General features: G+C 38.3%; 1 protein-coding gene across 2 annotated transcripts in view; it reads right to left on the bottom strand.

Annotated features, from left to right (window-relative positions):
• Positions 1 to 21,623, bottom strand: part of JAZF1 (JAZF zinc finger 1) — a 201,325-nt gene that overhangs the window by 19,455 nt on the left and 160,247 nt on the right. Inside the window, exons 3-5 of one of the 2 annotated variants that reach the window (XM_072854067.1) lie at positions 11,918 to 12,114; positions 10,759 to 10,837; positions 9,812 to 9,959 (exon numbers count right to left, since the gene is read on the bottom strand). In XM_072854067.1, the coding sequence (XP_072710168.1) occupies positions 9,818 to 9,959; positions 10,759 to 10,837; positions 11,918 to 12,114 (418 nt within the window). In that variant the 3' untranslated portion in view covers positions 9,812 to 9,817. The remainder of the gene's footprint in view (positions 1 to 9,811; positions 9,960 to 10,758; positions 10,838 to 11,917; positions 12,115 to 21,623) is intronic. The other variant, XM_072854066.1, reaches the window with a different exon arrangement.

Below are 21,623 nucleotides of genomic sequence, written 5' to 3'. Positions count from 1 at the left end.
CTCCTTTCTCTTTTTTAAAAACAAAGATTCTGATAAAATAAAATCTGCACTGGGCCTGGTATGCTGTCACAAACCTTTCTTTGAGGCTATTGCTGTTTCAATCAGGTGTACAAAACATGTTAGCAGGTGTGAATTGTTTCAGATGATATATCACTGGGCTGAAGTTGAAATTAAAGTACTTTTCAAGTTGTTATTTTCCATTGCTCCTTGGCTTCTTGTATCCTTTGGCATTAGAGGCAGAAGTGCTGAGAAACTGCCGTGAATGATGCTGTCTGACTATATATGGAAAAACCTTACAAGAAGGAGCCTACGCTGGCATGGACAAAGCACCAGAAGATGCTTCATCTTCAGCAAGAATTAGGGTGGTGTCTTTCACTTGCCAGGCCACAAGCACTAAAAAGACAAGAGAATATGTAGTTTTGGGGTCAGCAAATGTTTCATAGCCTTTAGCTCACCTGGTAATACATAAGAGCTACAAACCACCCTGTTATTTCCCAGAATTTTACATCACTTTGATAATCATGTACTGGCTAACATCAACTCATAATACACCATTTCCCCTGTGAAATAAACCTCTCTGTGTTTTAAGTCATCGAGTGTGAAATGGTATGTTAGTCCTTGCCTTTTTCTACTTCTGATTTGCTTTGGCTACAGTGCAAGGAAAACTCAAACATTTGCTTAAGTTTCACCATCTTCAGCACACTGAAGTGCTGGCCTAAATAAGTATGCTTTTTTTTTCTGCTAGGCACTGTAAAAACTCCTTGAAAACCCTAACTGCTTTCAGTATGCAGACATACAACACTAGTATAGCTAGAGCGATTTTTTTCAGCGATTTTTTTCTCGAGGCACTACAATGGTACAAATAAATCCTCATTCATTCCCAATAAATTCAATCTTGCAGTGTAGTATTTTATATATATGCATATATATATGTGCATACACATAGGCATGATTCAAATAAGCACCTAAAAATTCATGTGTCCAACTACAGTTTCCAACTTTCTGAAAAACATTTGTGCTTTCAGTTAGTAATTTTCAAGGTAATTAGCAGATTACTTATAAAGCTAAATAGTAAAAAAAAAATAAAAATCCTTCCACCAATTGGCCCTTGCAGTATAAACACACAAACATGAATGCTGTCATTGTTACCCAGAACCACTGAAGTTCCTTTTTGAGTGTCAAGCTATTCCTACATTAAACCAGTTATGCCACAAGCTGTGAAAGGCAGGCACAATGTGCTTTCTACAAAATGTATATTTTTTTTTACACATTTGGAGGAAGAAAGGTCCATGTAGAGCGGGTGCGATTCTACCCAAAAAACCTATCACAAATTAACACAGAGATAATCTTTACTTTAAATTTATTGTACATTTTCTGTTCTCAACCCTGTTAAAAACAGTTTGCCAGGTTAGACTACTACGATGGGGATTATAAAACAGTTCCTGTGCTTGGAAGTACTTTAAATCTACAAGCCATGTTTCTATTGCTGCTTTGTAGCTCAAAAACCAAAACTAGTGATGATTTTATGAGTTGCTATAGTCTAGACAACTCGGTTACTTTTCAATGAAACTGTTCCTTGGGGAGAGTACTGTGAAAATTCCCATACAATTAATTACAGGTATGTGCAGCTAAAATACATTCTACAGCACAGTAGCTTTACAATTGCCTGGGCAATTTATGTCTGTATCAAACAAGAATGCTCTGAAGGGGCTGGGAAGATGAAGTACAACAAACAGGAGGTTACATGTAAAGCTACCTGTAGTGAGCCAGAGGAGATAAATAAGATGCAGTGTTAAATTTTTGATGTGCCTTCTCCTCTGGCAAGATTCAGAGTTCTACTGGAAAGCACAAAATCTGAAAACTGAGTCAATCTTCCCAGAACATATTTTTATAGCAAACTAGGCTCAACACATTTTTACTGCCAAGTTAAAGAACAAATGAGAAATTTAACAGAATTGTAAGGGAAATGCACCCATCAAGCAGGAAAAGGAAGAAAAACAGAAAATGCAGAGGAAAGCTATGAGAAGAATTATGATTAAAAAAAAAAAGCCTTAATGTATTTTCCCCTCACTGCACAGCCCTCTTCCCCCATCAGCTATTTTTACCTCAATCTTACTTTCCTCTATGTACACTTACAAATGGCCTTTTAACTTTAAAAATAATTTCAATTGTTATAAGCACCCCTTTAAAATTAAATTTCATTTTGTGAACATAGCATAGGCCTTTTTGTACTTACAAGCTAAGTTAGTTTAGGATGGAATTAATAAAAGGACTAAGCAGGAGAGGTTATCATATGTGTCCCTGTGAAAACCATAGAAAAGGTTATTTACAGGTGAATCCCCATCATTTTGCTCCATCTTTACAAGTTTACAGCCTTGGGTCGGTGGGAATCCCAAACCTCTGAAAAACTAAGATGCTCATGGGTTGCATTGGCTTATCCAGCACAGCCCTGCAGAAATACTCCAGGATCCGTACCCCAAAGCTACAGGACTTTGAAAGAACCGAAGTCACGCACTTGGGGCCCTATGCTCCTTGCAAACACTTAACCGACACTCCTGTCTCACCTGGTCCATCTCCACTGAAAGAGGTGGCCTTTGAGGAGTCCCAAACCCACTGTAAAACAAACCAGATAACTCCCGTAAGGCAAATGGGTGCTGGGGTTTGCAGAGTCCTTAAAGACTCCAGTTTTGTCCAGGAGACAAAAAAAAAGAACACTGTGGCCTCCCTTATAAGAGAAATAGCCATCAAGCCTGGGCCAACTCTCATCCTTCTCTTAGGGTCCAGCCAAACTGCAAAGCAGGTACCCAGGTAATCACACAGCTACATTTCAATAAACGGCACATAACAAAATGGTACAAAGGAGAAAACTTTATCTTTGAACTACTTTGGTAGTTCAAAGATAAAAATGAAATAACTTGAATAGAAAAGTTCTGTCTGTAAACACTTGTCCTGTTTAGATTTCATAGGCAAAATCTCTTTCCCTTTTCCTTTCTGCACACCTAATTCCACTTCCCCTTCTGACTCTTGACCCTCAGCAACACCTTAGTGCTAGAGCCCCCTTCACGCTCCTACAGGATGTTATTGTTTATCTAGTTTATCTCCAGCAGTAAATATGAGAAACTAATCTGTCACTGGAAGTTACTTTTACATATTGCCATTGCTTTATCAGAATTCCATGAAAACTGATCAAGAAAACAGGAGCAACAAGAGCTACAGCAGTCTGCCAGTGGTCCCTCAGCAGAAAAGACCTCCCCCTGCTTTGGGACATCAAGGTTCAGATATTTCCATACAATCTAGGTGTATTTAGAAATCCCTGAGCCACCAATTTGTGCAGGTTTGACTAAGATAATGTTCTTGGTCTTCATGATAATTTCAAGCTGTTTGATTTGAGGCTATAAGCTAGTAATTATTGTTTGCCATGCAGTCGTGCCCAAGATATGACAACAGCACTGTTGCTGTGCATGCAATACTAGAGCACCTTTGCTCTACAGATCCACCAAACTTAAGTTTCAGTATGTTCTGGGAATTTAATTATTTTGGTTTGGTGTTGTCAGTGAGTAACCAATATAATATATACTCTTGCCTCTCTAAGGAACCCGGACAGCCACCTGACAGAAGATGACTGCTAGACAAAAGAGATACATTTCTGAAGCACTTAGCCAAACACAGTGACGAGCACCTGAGCACTTTTCACTCTGGATTACTGGAAGAAAGAGCTGAATATGTATAAGGTTAAAGCCTGGCTCCCTAGAAGGGGAATGTGGCATCTAGCTCTGAAAAAACAACATCTTTTAGCTGTTGCTGGGAACAAATCCCACCTGTGCTAAGAAAACCCCTATAGGAAATAATTGCACTTTTACTTATTATTTTTCATTGTTATTGGAAACCTCCACTATAGTTTTATTCCTTAAGGCAGAAACTAGAAACTAACACAGATTTTACTTATTATTCATGCTCAGTCACGACCTCAGCCAAAAGCTCATGTTAAAATCTCACACCATGTCTAAGTACACACATATATTATAGTTAAGTCATATGTTGATCAACTGTTTTGCACAATGCCATTCATTATTTTTTTAATTATTATTTATGTATTTATTTTTTACAAGAACACCCATAAGGCTCTGTTAGACTAGGTGCCTCAGACTGCTAAATGCTGGGCAAACATATGTATATATTAATTAGCGTGCAGGATTAATATAGGCCCCCAAACCTGCAATTAGATGGAACCATTTTGGCTCCAATAATTGTAAAGAAAGTTCTCTTTCATCATCTGCACAGAAATGTGAAATCCTGGCACTAGTGAAGTCCCTCAGAGGAAAGTTTTGCCACAGACCACAATACAGTTGCCCTAAGATACTTTATCATAGATTTTATCATACCTTGCAGGCCTGAAATATCTAATGCATTCAGACAAACTTTCATTATGTTGGAGAACAGAATTTGGTCTTCATTTTGTGAAGTATGGCTCAGTTATTTGCCCATACTGTTTATACAAGAGTGGGTCTATATATCTAATTTTTAATAAAAACATAGCATACAAGTTCTTCAGTTTCTGAACAGGCAATTAAGCAAGTAGAAAGTTCTGTCAATCTGAACAACTAATGAGATGGTTCCTCAGACATCTGAAAGTGTGTTTTTTCAAGCTGCAGTAGAACTTGGTTGATTCGTGCTTTACTATGCGAGACACCCCATAAGTCAAATACACAAAAATGTAGCACTCAGCCCACTTCTCAGCAACAATTTAATACAAGAGCACTGGGATTTGATCTCATATTTCTACTTTTCATTATTTTTTCAATTACATCTGCATGATACTACACTACATTAACATAAGGTGTAATAATTAAACCTGAGCATTTACAATACGCTAACACAGGTGAAGAGTTTTTGAAGTGAATGGCTAAAGTTAGGCTTTTGTGCACACATAAATTCTTGAGCTTGCAACTCTGCAAGTGCAGAATACTTCATTCCAGTCTGACAAAACGCTTGTTATGTGCTCAAAGTCAGGCATTCACCTCCTCAGTGAGTATTAGGTGCTTAACATTAATCATGTGCTTAAATGCATGTGACCTGAATTTGTAGCATGATTTTCAGAAAGCCATCAACGTGTACATGTTTCCACTGACTTGTCCTGACTCCCAAGTCTAATTTCAAGCACCTTTAAAATCTTAATCGAAGAATATTTTGCAGTGCACTATCCTTAAAAAAAGAAGCCCACCACAAAAGAGCAAGCTCTCTCTAGCTGTAGCAGTATTGAGCCAATCTGCATTGCCCAAAGAAAAAGCTGTTGCAGATTATAAAATGAATAGTGGATTTAATGGTTCACAGTCTACTCTGATTCAACCTAACATGGAGTTCAGAAATGCCACCTGCTGACAGAAGCCAAAGAGATTCTGTATCTAGTAGTCCTGCTACAAATTCAGAATAATTTGGCTATGTATTAATAGCACACCCATAAATAAAAAAAGTTTGTGCACCTAACTCCTCCTCTCAGTCCTCAATTCATTTGGGGGGGGACGGACCCTGTTATTTTACATTCCTACTGTCCACTTTAAACTTACAAAGTAGCTTAGGTGAGCAGATCTCTTTTTTTTGCTGGATTCTGTTCAATGTGCTGTTATAGCACTCTGCATAACAGCTGTCTGTGCCATATGATTACTTCATTGTTGAAAGCATAACATATGGAAACTGTACCAAAATGTTAGCTGCTTTGATACCTATGAAGAGGAATGAGCTTTTGCATTACAAGATAATGCATTTTTTAAACAACTTAAAGTAACAAAAATTAAACACACATTTAGAATCTAAACCATATTAGTTTCCAGCATGCCTGTTACTCTGTTGCAATGCCCAGTTCCCAATGGCTGGTTACTACTCTGTTTTTGATTGCTATCACCAGCAAACAACGGGTGGTTTTCTTTCAACTTTTGCATTCTTGGAAAAGAAAAGGGAATAGATTCATAAGGAGGCCCTTGGGATTCCTTCATGAGTTATCCATGAAGACAAATGCTATGCAGCAGAATTATAGGAACGGTATCTCATGTAATTGAGATAAAATTACTTGAGATAACAAGGTTTATTGGGAAAACTCATGAACTGCCACACATTGTTTTTCTTCCCAAAATCAAAGCTCCCACAGCAGACAAGTCCTTCATGGACCAGAAGCAAGGTGGATCCTTACAGATTCATTTCTGAGTCCCAACTGCCTTTGGCAGGAGGAGAAAGGAGATCTTTAGTTGTAATATGCAGACTTTCCTCCTCTGTAAATTAGTCACCCATAGAGGGAACAATGAAGCTCTAAATTATTTCATCAGTAGCAAGAACACTCGTTAACACAAGAAGGAAGCTGTGATTTTTTCATCACTGTTTTGCCAGTAGTTGCATTTGAATCCTGAACAAAATCCAGCTGAATAAGAGAAAAGATTAATAGTCTAAGTTGTAACAATCTATTAATTTTATTGAATAAAAGTTTATATATACACTATTTTAATCTTAGAAGATATTCCCTGGTCATGTAAATGGGACACGACTCTCTTTAATTTAGTTTGTTAACTAAACCTACAATAAACACAAACATATTTAAAGTCATTTAAATATTTAAGAATGCAGTCACACTAGGTATCAAAAGTACTTCTAATTACACCAGACTCTGAAAATACACACTAGGTGAAGCTGATTTTTTTTGATTGAAAATATATTGAATTTCACTTTCTATCTTTAAATCACATACTATATAAAGTCATGGTTCACCACTATTATGATTTATTAGAAGAAAATTGGCCCATTTCACAGGATGTTCGAACTGGCTGAAACAGTGCAGCTTTAGGATTACTGACACAGCTACAAAGCGGTCTTGATTTCAGTTTAAGAATATGCTCTATATATCTAAAAAACTACGCAGTTACTATAGATCTACTAAATCAACATTCAAATAGTATCCTCAGATGTAAATGTAATGGTTTCTACATCAATAGTACTAACTTGAAAGCCTCAGTCACAGGTTTTTTTAAAGTCTTAAAATACTGCTGTACTGAATTTTTAGGCATATTTGATTACAATATCACTGTTTAGATCTTATATTCCCTTAAGGTTAAGGCCAATCTTACAAAGTATTTTTTACTCTAAATTAAAATTAATTACTACTTTCATGTTTTACTAGAAAGAAAAAAAAAAAGAGATTGAAAAGTTAGGTATTTTCTGTGGGTAGAAAATGGGGTCACTTCTGTAAATATTGAGATTAGGCTAGTGGAAATTTCAAGGAAGTTTGCCATATTAAAGAAAGGTAAAATCTTTCAAATGCAGTCAATCAAAAATGACTGCACAAATGACTCCCCAGAAAGGCATTTATCCTAATTAATAAGATAAACCAATAGTTAGTCACCTACTTAAATGACAGCTGCAAATCAAAACGGGACTTGCCAGTTCTCTCATGGGGTCAGCTACGACCACCCATGAAAAATTCACTCTTTCATTTCCTTTACAAGTGGAAGGACTGACAGACGGCTAGAGCTATTCCAGCCAACCATAGCATCCTCAATGCTTGCTGCCAGGACTGGCTGCCGTCCGCTGCCCAACACGATCACGCAGTAAATAGGTCTATAAACCTATTAAACCAGCATAAATGTTATAACTTGTAATCTATTAAAATCAAAATAAACAGGAAAGGAGGTCTGACAGCCAGTTTCTTCAGAGCAAAATGTAATGCTAATTATGAGGTTTTCAAATATTCCACCTTTTTTTGGGGGGTGAGCAAGACTTAGGGTTGAGCCATTAAAAAGCCAGTTGGTAGTATTAAACTCTTGCTTTAGGATTTATGAGAAGGCCAAAAATTCACTCCAGGCCGAAATTTACTATCCCAGGCCTGGAATTGTTTAAAACAACAACAACAAAAAAGTTGTCATAAATATGGAAGAAAAAACAAACAAACACAAAACAGTGGTTTCAAATGATTTTTGGCACTCCTTCAATGCAAAAGTGGCTTTTTTTTTTTTTTTAAGTCTGAGACTCATTACTATGAATTACTTTTGTAACTAAAATTGGGACCAGGTTATTTTAATAATGAATTACCAATAAGTTACTATCACTGAATCTTTTTTAAAGCTTTTCAGTATGAAGAGATATCATAATTTTCAAAGGAATATCAGTGCTCTGACTTACACTCAAAATCCAGGAAAAGTTAGGGGTGGAAATTTCATCTGTGAGCCACACAGATGTATGAAAACATTTAAAAAATTAACAGCGTATGTTAAAGATGCAATGTCAGCCCCATTTTTATCCATAACTAGACTTCATTAGTTTTGTGGGTTTAAAATTTACATTTAAAAATAAAGGCAACATAAGTTTTTGTGACTTAATTGAGCGCTCCTTAAATAAAGAGATATTTCAACGGTTGCAGACTGTTAACGTCTTTCCAAAATAAGCTATGTGCTGGTGCTACTTAGCTATATTTCCCTATCACCCTAAGGAGTGTGTATTGCTGATGGAAGCCATTTCTTTTGCTAAATCCCGCCTGCGAACTCTAACAAGAGCATTTAAGCCTACTAAACAAAGTCTCCCGGGAAACACTATTGTTAAAACAAAAACTGGAACAAATTTTTAAAGTGATCTTTCTGCAATCATTAGAGGATGCAGGTCTTAAGAAGAAGAGAAAACTTGTTATAGGAGAGGGAACAAAAAGCCAAATGTAAGCAGAGAGCACATGCCAGTCACCCCTGAGGGAACAGAGGGGAGGTATAGAAAATTAACTGCTGCATTTCTACTCCCCACCAAAACCACAAACGGGTGGTTTCAGGGGACTAACACATACAGAGTCTGCAGATAAATACATGTCTACCTCATTACCTGAGAAGAGCCTTAAAGAGCACACTTCTTTGCTGAATATTTCTGCTTCTACATGAATAATCTCATTTACGCAGAAGAAGGTGCTATACATAGGCATGCAACATTTGCATCATGTATGTGTGTCAGCTTGGAAGCTGCTCAGCTCTGTCTGAGACTTTGGCCCGTAGTCTTTTGGCACGGATTTTTACTGCAAAACTTAACAAACATTCTCTGCAGCCAAACCACCTTGAACTGTTTCTTATCAAATTTCACAAGCTCAGTGGGTTTGAGTCTGGTCAATACATGGATGAGAGATCATTATATGAAATTCCGCTTTGCTGAAAAATGACAACAGTAGCTTAACAGCATCAGGAAATGGTGGGACTTAGCTGTAAGGACATGCACAGAGGTGACTGGGATTCAGGCAGCTGCTGGCTTCACCCAAGATGAGGCTACCACACCTAGCAAAGCCAAGACAAGCAGCATACCTCAAGGGAGGACACTAGATGGAAAATGCAACCTAAAAGATTAGTGAGGTTCCTGCTTTCTACCTTGAACAGGAATGGCAAACAGTCATATAGGACAGACACCCTCTGCTGAGGGACATGCATATTTGTATGCCATCTCACCAGCCTGTAAGGCGTGCTTTCTCTCTGGCATCTAAAGGGGTATCAGCTTGGAGTTACACCTTGTGCACTAACAGTAATGACAGGCACACTGCTGAAGTTTGGTACCCTAACAAAGTATTGAACAACTAGGATGGGAGATAATAAAAGAGAAACTGCCATTCTGAATGTTTAATTAATAAATTGGGCCAAAGCAATCCCATTTTATTTTTGACAAAGTATAGGTCTAAAGGAGGATGAGGACAATGATTATACTTACATTATAACAAACACTTAACATCAACCCGGATGATGCCCTTTCAGGCAACCTAAGGAAAAACAGCCTCTTTATTTTCTGAAGTTACCACAGCATACATGTTTACCTGTATTCAAAGACGAGTTAACAAGAGTTTGCTCGGAGTACAAATCAAACAGGATCGCACAGAAGGAATACAGCAATATTCTTCATTCTCAGTGGATGCAGTGGAGGGTATGCCTGTAGGGCTTGAAAGTTGTGTAGGCACTGCGAGGCTGAAATGCAGGACGATTTACATGCTCTAAATTGTTTCCCTGAAACAGATCTTGCCTAACTATCCTTGGTTTTATCACCTTGCTAGTCAACTACCATATATACTTGCACTTGAGGGATAAAGATTCGCATCGGCCAATAACAAACATGTGAGCTGCCTATGTAAAATTAGTCTGCTGGCCTTCCTGGGCTCCCTCTGCAGGCACTGCACCAACAGAAAGAGAAACTCAGCCGTGGCAGGACTCAAAGCACCTCATCTACGCAAGTTATTGCCATCATGGAGAACAAAATCCTATGCCAAGCAAACACTGTGAAAAATTCTGTAGTTATCAGAAAAATCTCAATGCTTATTTTAGGTCCAGAAAAACTTTTAAGATGACAAAAATGGAAATTCTGGGGTGAGACTGCTGAAATGCAACTCAGTTGATAGTTAATAATAATAAAAAAATCTTCAAGAAAGAATATATAGTTTTTGCTACCAGGCTATTACAAACCCTAACCTTGGAACAGGGCTCCAATGGGGAACTTGGAACAGAGGGTGCAGAAAGTGGAAGCTGGTATTATTTATAACCTGGCAGGCAGGACTCCCAGAAACTCAGTTAGCCAAAACAAGCTGATTCTCCTAGCTACAGGTAAAACAACATTCTGAGTAACTTAAAAAGTTTGAAAAATATATAAATAATAAAACCAAAAGTATTTCAGTAGAGAGATACTGGCTTTTTTTCTTTCGTATTTGATGAACATTTTTCAAAGAGTACATCGCTACCCAGTGTTCCTGATAGATGTGCAAAGTTATACTACCTGACCACATCATGAATTAGCCTTCCCAGGAGGAGCTGTACAAAAAGTAAAACAAAAGAAAGCAGAAATTCCTTGACATCTGTAGGATGTCAAGGAAATGAATCAGTTTGTTTCAAATAGGAGATAATTAAGAAAATCTTACTTCTAAAATTTTCTGTATTACATTAGGACTTTATCATTTAGCTGTTCTCAACGTGCTTCCCTTTTTCATATCCAGGGACACACTGAACAACCAATTCATTTCAGAACTTCCAGACAGAGCGTTGCAAGGACCGCTACAACTTTTCCATTTAATCATTAATACTAAAACATTAAATAGCTTATATAAAGCACATGGCATAGCAGTTTATCAAAGCAGGAATGATCACGTGATTTCCTATTAAGAAGAATATGTTGAACCTATTTATTATAGAACAGAATAGATGTATTATATGCATTTCACTTTTTAGAAGGAAATACTGGTATTTAATCTGAAGTGTATCAGAATTATCTGACAAGATCTCTACCTAATGTAAACCAGACTGACTTGGGCCAAGAGATCTGGTTCAGCACAGCAAGCAATTTTTGGTTTCTCTAATCAGTGCAAAAAAATTCCCAGGAATTTTATACCTAGAAAAACCACTGGAATACTTGTTTTTGAAGAAAACACAGATCACTTTTTTCATACATTGTTTTTTTTGAACATAGTTTTCTAATGAAAGTCATGTCTGCGTGATGACAGCAGCTGAACATTACTCCCTGTCCACTCATTTATGTACAAACTAAAAAAAAATAAATAAATAAAAAAGGAAAGAGGCAGGGAGGAAGATCCCAAACACTTTTACTTGTATCTTAAACTGGCACTGTACCATGTGCAGAGCTCTCCTACTGATACATCAGGGGTCTCTTACACATTTGGCATTTCTGGTAAGGTTAGTTTCTTCGTGTAATAATTTCAGCTGCAATTTTTAAAGTTAATGTCCTTCTCTGCTTTAGCAAAGAGTTTGGAAACAAATGCCCAAAGAGATTTTAGAGACTGCAAACCAAATGCAAATAAAAGAGCCCAAAGCTTTTCTGTTTTATTTTTAGGGGTTCTTCTTCCCAATGCGTCATTGTTCTCCAAAGGCCATGTAGCAAAATCGCTAGTTTATTTGGGATAACCCAAACAGTAGGTGCTTACCTGTAGGAGTACTACTGCGAAACGAAGAGGAGGGAGTGATTGGAGGGGTGACTGGAGGAGTAAGGCTTCCACTGCTGTGGCGAGGTGGAGTAGATACATTCCCACGGGACACTGTGCTTGACAAAGTCAAAGAGAGTTTCGGCTGAATCTTTTTCTTCAAAGACTCCTGCTCACGTCGAGCTGCATCAGTCATAAATCTAGAACAAGGGCAATCATGAGGATGAGAGGCTTGAAACACTGTCCGCAAGCAAGCTTTAGGTAAAGACAAAGTAATTTTTTTTCCCTCAGTGGACAAATGGAGCTTCAAACTCAGCCATGCAAGTTCCTCCGCAACACACAGATTTCAAGAATACAAACTTTTTCATCGACAGCTTTATTCCCATGTTCAAGATCAGGGCCATTTGCTTCTGATTTCGATAGAACTTACATTAGACATTTGCATCATGTGCAAACACTCAAGTTTTTTTAAACTCCAATCAGAGATCAGCACTGCACACAATATTATAATAACTATACTCAATCCTTTACAATAACTACACTCAATCCTTCTGTGAAAAAGTAGCCAAGTAGCTACAATGCAGAAAAATGTTAGGGGCAAATGTAATGAATCTGAAGGTCAAAGGGATAGTATGAATTAGATTGTGTAGATACATAATTTCCAACTTAGGATAATCACATCCTTTTTCTAAAGGTTTTAGACAATGTTGCCTGACATAAAAGCTGTCCAATTAAATTGCAATTCCTCAAACCGGAGTTCCCAGCTCTTGAAAACCAAATGAGGTCTCTCTGTAGAGCTTTGGTACATACTGCTGAAGGCCTAATGCAATTCAAAGTTTATCTCTGTAGGATGCTGAGAGCGAATTCCACCAGCATGATGCACGGTGTGCACTGGTAGTGCAGTAATTCCAGAAGTGCAACTTTTTGCATGGGATCTCTCACGTGGAATAAAAATAGCTTGTTTCACTTTTATTCGGATTCCTTCCAAAAAAGAACAATTGAAGTGAAAAAGACCACTTTTATTCCAAATGCCTACACAGTTACACCAGAACACCTGATACTGCGTTATGACATTCAAAGCATCACTGCTGGCACCTGTATTGACCCTCATGTGAAAGGACTGGGTTTCCCCCACAATGGGATCTCTGCAACTCAGACTTCATGCACTTAGCATTCAAGCAATATTTTAATCCTTTGTCTTTCCCCTCCACTGCATAAGGATCCATCTTGAAGGATTCCTAAGAAGACAGGCTAAAGTGAATCACCTTGTCCATACAGTCCTCTGTCCTTCATGCTGAAGTAAAAACTACGCCTGTCAGTAAATAAAACAATACGCGCTAGCACGTGATACAGAATAAGAAGTTAAGTTACACCCAGACATTTGTCTGACCAGGTTAGACAGAGTAAACCAGGTTTTAGCCAAGACACAAGCTTTACATAATAAGCTCTTGCAAACCCTGGCAAACCATGAAGGGCACATTCAGAGAGGTGAGAACACGGTGCAGCCGGTACACTGCACTACCAGCTGTCACCCAGAAACTCACATTTGCAATCCAGTAAGGAAACAGAATGGCAAAAATTACCAGCAATTATTTGTACTGGACTAAGCGAGGGTGACCTGGCTTTCTTTCAATAGTCATATTCTCCTCAGAGGAGCCTAGGAAAGAGAATGAGGCAGACTCGGGGATAGAAGCAGCCACAGAGAACAAGTCTGTGGAGGAAATAATGAAGATGCTGAATTGTTGTATTTGGTGTAGGTAGCAAGGTTTTGGTAGTGGAGGGGGCTGCAGGGCGAGAAGAGGTCAGGGTCTACCTCATGCCAGTCACAGCTGGTTTCAGCAAGCTCCACAATGGACCCACCACATGACACAGCTGAGCCTATCAGCGAAGTTGGTGGCACCTCAATGAAAATGTATTTAAGGAGGGGTAGAAAATGCTTGAGGGAGAGAGAAGGAGGGAACAGAGGAGGAAAACAACAGCGGGAATGAGAGAATAATGTGAGAGGAGTAGGAGGTACTGCATGGTGGAGAGCAGGTACGCCCCCGGAGGCACTGCAGCCTGTGGGTGACCAACATCAGAGCACAGGACAAGAGTGACAAACAAAGGGTGGCAGAGAGAAACTGCTACAACCTGACCCCAACCCCTGCACCACTTGTTGCCTCACCAAGGGGACTGAGTGTGGCCTGCAGTGGTAGCAGGGGAGGAGAGATATCTGGGGTGAAGTGAGCCTGGGAGTGAAGGTGAGCCTGGGAAAGGGGGAGGAAACGTGGTTTTTTCCCCCCCTGAGTGTTTTAGGGTTTTTCTCTCGTTTCTCAATAACCAATACCTGAATCAGTAATTAAATATTTATGCCAGTTGGAAATAAATTAAGTTAAATTCCCCCGTTTGAGTCTGTTTTGTCTGTGACAGTACTTGGTGTAAGTGACTCCCTTTATTTCAGCCCATGAGTTTTCTCGCTCCTGCTCCTCCTATTTTCTCCCCCATCCTGCTGGGGTCGGGGATGTGGGGGTGAGTGAGCAGGTGGCTACGTGTGTACTTGGCTGCTAGCGGGGGACAACCCCAACTCTACCGAATTTCTTGGCATGTGACAACTATATTTGCTATGTGACCAAACTGCCTGTCATGTGACTTGATGTTCCTTATCATATGAGAAAACATGGAAGCAATCCCTGATGTACGTCCAGAATCCAATAGAGGACTGGGAGATCCACCTTTAGCTCCCGAGAAAGAGCAGCAGACCTTGAGGAGAGGGAGGCAGAGGGAATACTGTCGCACCAGTTATCTGGTTCACAGTTTATATCCTTCCATTGTATGAAGGATCAGGCCACAGGCTGGCTGTACAAACTGATTCTGCAGACTGTAGTACCACAACAATTGAACTGAACACGACCACCAGGTCACATTGGGTCTCACAGCAATACATAGTATCTGCCACAGCATCTGCAACATCATGCTGTAGGACAGTCCAGTTTCTTCTCTGGACCTCAACCAACAGTTTAAATTAATATGAATTACTATATTCGTTTAGGCTCCATAGAAACCCAACATTTTGTGACTGCTTGCAACACATGGGCTGTTTGGGTGGAAGCTGGGTAGATTCTACTGGCCGTGAGTCCCAGACCTCACTGCACTTATGGAGAGACCTCTGAGAAAAAACAGCTCTTGTGGAACAGTACAGGGTGCATAGGGAAGGGGAAGGGGGAAAGAAAAAAATGGGGGTTTAGGCAGCTGTGCAAAATATGAAAGAAAAATTTAGCCTAAATATAAAAAACCCCAGCTTTTCTTCCAAAAGAGATGTGTACTTTAACACAGCCTCAAAACACTGTGGCATAAAATTTTAAGTACTGTTAGAGCAATAAAGATGTATCCTGTCCATCCGTACCATTAAGGCATTAATAAGTAGATCTTTGCCATGATACATAACATCGACACACAATCCGCAGACATTAATAAACAGGCATATGACATGGCAGCTTATCTTCTTTGAACAGAGACAATACATCATGTCAAACCTAGATATGGCGTTTTTATGAAGTTAATATTTAAAAAGCAGATATCCATAGTAACAGTTCAGTTTTAAATTTCTCTTCTCTAAACAAGGGTGCAGATATTATTGACAAAACAGTCCCCAAATAGAAGTCTAAATTTAATTCAAGAAAAAAGGAAGTAAAAGGATTTTAATAAAATGGGCATTCAGTACACATTTGCTTTCCTCTAACTAGGAAATGTCTAATTCACTATTTTTGGAATTTATACTATGATGTATGCTGGCTTCCGGATGGGAAGCCTTATTCCTTAAGAAAATATTATGGCAACATTATAAACCTTTGAAAACTTGGAAGATAACCTCAAGTGTGAGATATTAAAAGCAGCAGCATGAACACTGCTATTTAATAAACTCAGCCACAAATAACAATGTTAAAATAATACTGAGGTATAACCAGTCTGGTTGAAGTCCATAAAAATCAGGAAAATGTGAAGTTATAGCTGAAACTTCTCCCTGTCCTGTTAACTTGCTCCCATTTGGGCTAAGCATGTTGGGTATATTCCAAAACGTAATTTGTTGTCTACACTGTGAACCTGAGAGAAATGGAAGGCAGAGTCTGTTGAGAAGTTCAGCTCCTGATATCTCAAGTATGCAGTTAACCTTTTCAGATCCAAATAGTCCCATACATGTTTGCTGAATCACTGGCAGTGCTATGGTTTTGAAAAGGAAACTTATCTAAATGGATTAAAATAAAATGTTTTTCAGTATTTTAATTGAAATGCAGTAGTATACTTGTGCCTAACTGTGGTGGTGTTCTTCAAAGTTTACAATATAAGCATTTTAATGATGGGTATAGAAATGACATTTCCAACTAAGGCTTTAATTTTCATGTTGAAAGTACATTATGGTTGCAACATCAAGTGCCCAGAAACAAAACATGCTGGAATTAAGCTTGAATACTGGTCTCTACATCACATGATTGCACACAATTTTCCCTGCCTCATTTAAATGCACAAGATGTGTGGGAAACAGAAAATGAACTGTAACTAACAAAGGCTGCTGTATGACCACTTAGGTTAAATCCCATCTCCTTGCTTAACAGTTTCTCTCACCATCTTCAGATTCATCTCCTTGCTGAGCAAATCTACCTCTGCTATTTTCAACTCTTATTCTTAACTCCATAACCCTGCCCCTCTATTCCACCACTACACAGATTTTAGTCATCTTCTCTGTTGCATAGGATTGTGTTTACAGCTCATAAGCCTCTCTCTCCAAATCCAATATACCATGTAGGTGCAGTGGAACAAGGAGAATCATTCAGTTCCCAGCCATTCATTGACCCTGTTTTGACAAACATGGGGTTTGTGTGCTTGTTTGCAGATGGTTCATAACATCAGGGAGGAGCCCATTCCTTAGAAAGAAATCTCTTCTAGCCCCGTTTTTCCTTTCCTTGCTCTTTCACCTTCCTAATAATTCAACTCCCTGCTCTAAAACACGTAGGTGCAATGATTTCTGAATCAAGTGCTTGCAGCAACTTTAATAAACAAGAGCAAAATATAGTATTTCCCCCTCCTCTCATTCCCTGGAATGGTTCAAGTATTTTTATTGAAACTTTCCCAAGAAATTCAGCCTGAAGGAGACACCCAGCATGGAAAATTTCAGCCCAAACAGCTGAATGTTGGCAACATAATAAGCAACTGAAGCAGTCTTATAATGGAAAGTGTTGCACAACCTTCCATATAGGTGGCAATATAACACAAACAGCGTTAGCTGTTGTTACCAACATAAAAAGTCACAAAAAAAGCAGAGGCAATGTTCAAATTAAAAAAACCCTTTTCAAATCAAACCTTTGCAATGTTTATAAGTCCCATTGCTCCCAAAAGCTTTGGAATCAAGAATGAACAGAAGCAGAACACACTCTCCCAGAAATTTCCTTGAGCTATTAGCATGTACCAACGGTTTCAGGATCATGCCCCAATATGACTCACATGATGATGTCAGAGTTAGTTTATCATAAAACTCTTACTACACACAATTCTAAGACAGTTTAAGAGCTCTGTACTCATACACCCAGACTGAGGGTAAGGGTAGTTATAAAAATGAGTTGCAAACAAACTCAGAATTTTTACCTGGGATCTCACTTGAAAGGGAAAAAACCAAACAGATTGCCCTTCAGAATATATCTTCTTAATAACGGTCATAAGGGTATGAAGCGCCCTTTCCTCCTCTTCCTCACTGTTACAGCTTGCTGATGCAAGAAGTTAGCCCTGCTTGGACTAGATCTGTTTCTATGCTCACAGACACTCACACAGACAGTGAAAAAGGTGCATCACATCTACCTTGTGGGATCTGAATATTAATTTGCTACATTTGGTTTCTTCACAATCTAGTCTCTAAAACATATGCGAATATGGAGGAGATGATGCAATCACGAGTCTATCATTCTCCAGTTACTGCATAGGCACACTGGAGAGGGGGAGGAGGATTATTCTGAGCTTGCAAAACAAGCAAATTACACCGTGGAGATGCTCAAGCCCAGGACTGCTCCATGACACTGTCCAGTTGCACACTGGTTTAAAAAAAATGACAGCACTACCTGACAATAACATATATACCTTGTCCTGCCTCACCACTGACAAGCTGCACTAAACCACAATGGGAAAAGGGAGCAGAACAGAATTAGTTCTGACCTTTTCTCATTATCACAAATTATGGAAAAACATTGATAGTAACAGTCAGCTCATATTCATGTTTGCCTAATTTGGCTAACCTGTACTGGGAAAAGCCTGTCACCTTTTTCAGAATGTGAGAAATCATGCTGCTGAGCTTTTACCACGTGTATTTCAGCAGACTGCTCCTGAACCCAACACACCCAACTACAAGATTGACTGGAAAGAGGAGAAAAAAATCCATGCTGCTTTATAGCAGACTTGTGCTACCTCCTGGTTGTATTATGTTTAGATCAAAAGTGGTCAAACTTACTTGACAGATGGGGCACACGCTAGCTTAACTACCTACTGAAAGTCCCACATTAATTCTTCCGCTACTCTTTACACCTATCAGAGCAAGGTGCTGGTTGTATCTGCTTTTCCCCTCAATCTTTTCCCACTTTTGTCTCAAGATGTTTCTCATCTCAAGATGTCTTCCCACTTTTGTCTCAAGATGCAATTCTTTGTCAGTGCTGTACCAAGACACATAAGGAGGTGGGGATGGTAATTTTAGCTCCCAGTCTTCCTCATCACATTAGCAGTGTTTAGGGGAAAAAAAGGCTAGGATGCGAAGCACCTCTAGTTGCACAGTATTTTAAAACTTCAGGAGGCCTCTACTTTGAAGAGGGATTAGGAGGATCCACTTCTCAAGGCAGGACCCCATTTCAGTAGGGTGGGATTCTGTGGACCCTGAAATGCACTAGTGAACCCCTTAGTCAAGAACTGTCCTCCACACCCTTTGCTGCCTTTACAAGCAAAGACAAAGCAACATGGTTTGGTTTAGCTAATGCTAGGAAGAGGAGACAACTGTTAAGTTGAACTATTATTGGGTTAAGGAGAAATCTGGTGAAATCTAAACAGCGAGAGCTCAGCAGTAGGCTGTCTTGTCTCCTGGGAAGGATGAAAGGCTTTTCTCAGTTGAACTTCATAAAACTGGGCCAAAGCAAAGACAATCAATGTCCCCAGAAATGCCCTGCCACACTATTTATGCGATAATGAGGAAAGAAATATATGAGCAAGTTTCATACCATCCATTAACTCAAATTATTTGAAGAACACCCTTGAGCACTTTCACATACCATTCTTTGTAGCGTGGGGGAAACAGAAGTATTCTGTAGCTCTGTACAAACCTCTCTTGCTTCACAGTAGCTATCAACCATTTTTTAATTTAGAGATCTTCCATTACAGTTTTAGCAAAACTCTAAAAAGAAATGCCAGTGTGAAAAAGCCCCATTAAGATGCATGCATAATCACACACATGCCTCCACGCTATTTAGATTACAGAGTATTTATATAAAAAGCATGTGATTTATACAAAACTCCCTTTTGCTTGTCTTGTTTTTTCTGATTTCACAAAAAACCATAAAAAATGCGGAAGAAACAGCACAAAATGATAATCTCCTCTCAATTATTCCCCCAAACCTATATCACATTTCACAACAGGCCCTAACCAGATCAAACAAATCATTAAAGGGTATTTCTAAGTTTCTGGAAAGAACAGTTTCAGCCCAATATATATTATAGAAACACCACGCATCTAAGTTGGACGTCAACATGCACATTCATCTGAGATCAGGACTTACAAAGGGTTCATTCTCAGTACCAGTCTACTCAGACTCATCTATTGAAAGCTTTTCCTATGTCCTAAATAAGGAATATTTATGACTATGATGAGCATTTTAGAGCATTTTAGAGAGCATTTTAGAGAGATAGGTCAGAATCAGATTTCTTTTTATTATTAGTCTTAGGAATAATTTATTGCTGGTACAATTCTTTCATTTCCATTATTCAACCTGTTTTCTCAAGATGTAAAAATATTATCACCACAACATCAGCTATAGTGTAATACACATTTTTCTGAATATGTGCATCTTCAACAGAGGTAGTAGAGATTATTAGGATGCACATGTACTTTAAAAAAAAAAAGTTAAAAGCAGACTTCACATTGCATTTCTGCCTCTTCACTGAAAAGATTTGAACACAACATGCAGTCATATTGCTGTCAGTAGACTCAAAGCTGCAACCTTAGGAAATCTGTTCAATATGAGCAAGAGTTCAGTGGCTTTACTTTAATTGCCTGCTCTTCACACATTCTTAAAAGATACAATAAGACACAATAAAATATCCATCAAGTAAATATTTTGTGCTTCTAGCATGGAAAATTGATTCAGAAGATTGAGTAATTTCATATTTGAACATATGTAAGTGGAGCTAATGGATGGTGATATGCCAACTAATCTATTATCACTCAAACAGAATAAAAATAAAGCAGCAATTACCTAACCATCCCAAACCATATACTTGCCTACAGTGAAACATGTGTGTTTATTCACTGTTGATCAATACAAGCAGTGTTAAAAGCACTGGAAAGGAATTTAGTATCTCTCTTGATTTCAGGAATATACAGACAAAAACGTCAGTGTGAATTACATTTCGTATTTAGGTTAACATAAATACCAAACACTGGACATAAGCCCTACCTTCCCATTTCACATTTATTTACTATATTATTATTTTCTGTTTGGGAAAGAGTTCTTTTTCTTCTGTGTTTTTTTTTTTTTTCTCCTTTATTCTGTTAGTACCATGCTTACACTTATTGTACTATATCTACTTTTCACGGAGCACCAAAGTAATCTTTAATTTAAAATTAAAATTAAAAAAAAAAAAATTAAATCAGTGTTGTATGTTCCCCCCAGCATAAAAATAGCTGTTTACTTAGAAATGAATGTTGTGTTCTGAATCTTCCAACAAAGGAATTTTTTTTTAGGTTTTTGTTTGTTTTTTAAACACCACAGTATTTTGGCCTTTTCTTTCTTGAATTTGTGTAGGTCATGCAGCAAATGCAAAATCTAGGACTGCATTTCATTTCATTTTTTTTTTTTTTAAATTGACAGAAAAAATACCCAGTGGATAGATAACATTAAAACAGTAATGTAATCAGGACAGATGCAGTCTCATTTTAGATCTTTCATTCATAATGAAAATTCATTACTTATCCCCTAGGCTGAAGATGGGGACTCAAGGAGAAGCCCACATCATTTTTCTGCCGTTGTTAAAATAAACAAATGACATTTCTGTGTTTAAAAGGAACAAAATTAGAGCTTACCGAAATCAACTTAAGAGAGCAACAGTAATTTCCAAAACATTAGAAACACATTGCTAGTTCTCTTCCTTTCCCCTCCTACTCCTTCCCCAGTTTTTTCCCACCCTATTTTGAAGTAAATGAGTGAGTTTCAGAAAGCAGCCGTAACTTATCTGCAACTTCAAAATTCTGTAATTTCCATGGAGTGAGAGGCAATAGTTAAGCAAAAGAGATACTTCAAGGAGGTAATTAGCAGGAAGGCAACTGCTGTTTGGCATGATATTGTCACCTGTTACAAATAAATAAGAGTTTAAAAAGTTGTGATAAACCTCTCAAGCGCATCAGATCAAAGTGCTCACTATGCTATGCTCTGCCTCGACATCAACTTATTTCTTATCAAACTAATTCCAGAGTTTTGCCATTGGCAAAAAA

The sequence above is a fragment of the Ciconia boyciana genome, chromosome 2 (genome assembly GCF_034638445.1).
Source record: "Ciconia boyciana chromosome 2, ASM3463844v1, whole genome shotgun sequence".
NCBI lineage: Eukaryota > Metazoa > Chordata > Aves > Ciconiiformes > Ciconiidae > Ciconia > Ciconia boyciana.
The sequence above is the reverse complement of the archived record's forward strand: the minus strand, read 5'-3'. Positions and strand labels throughout refer to the sequence as shown.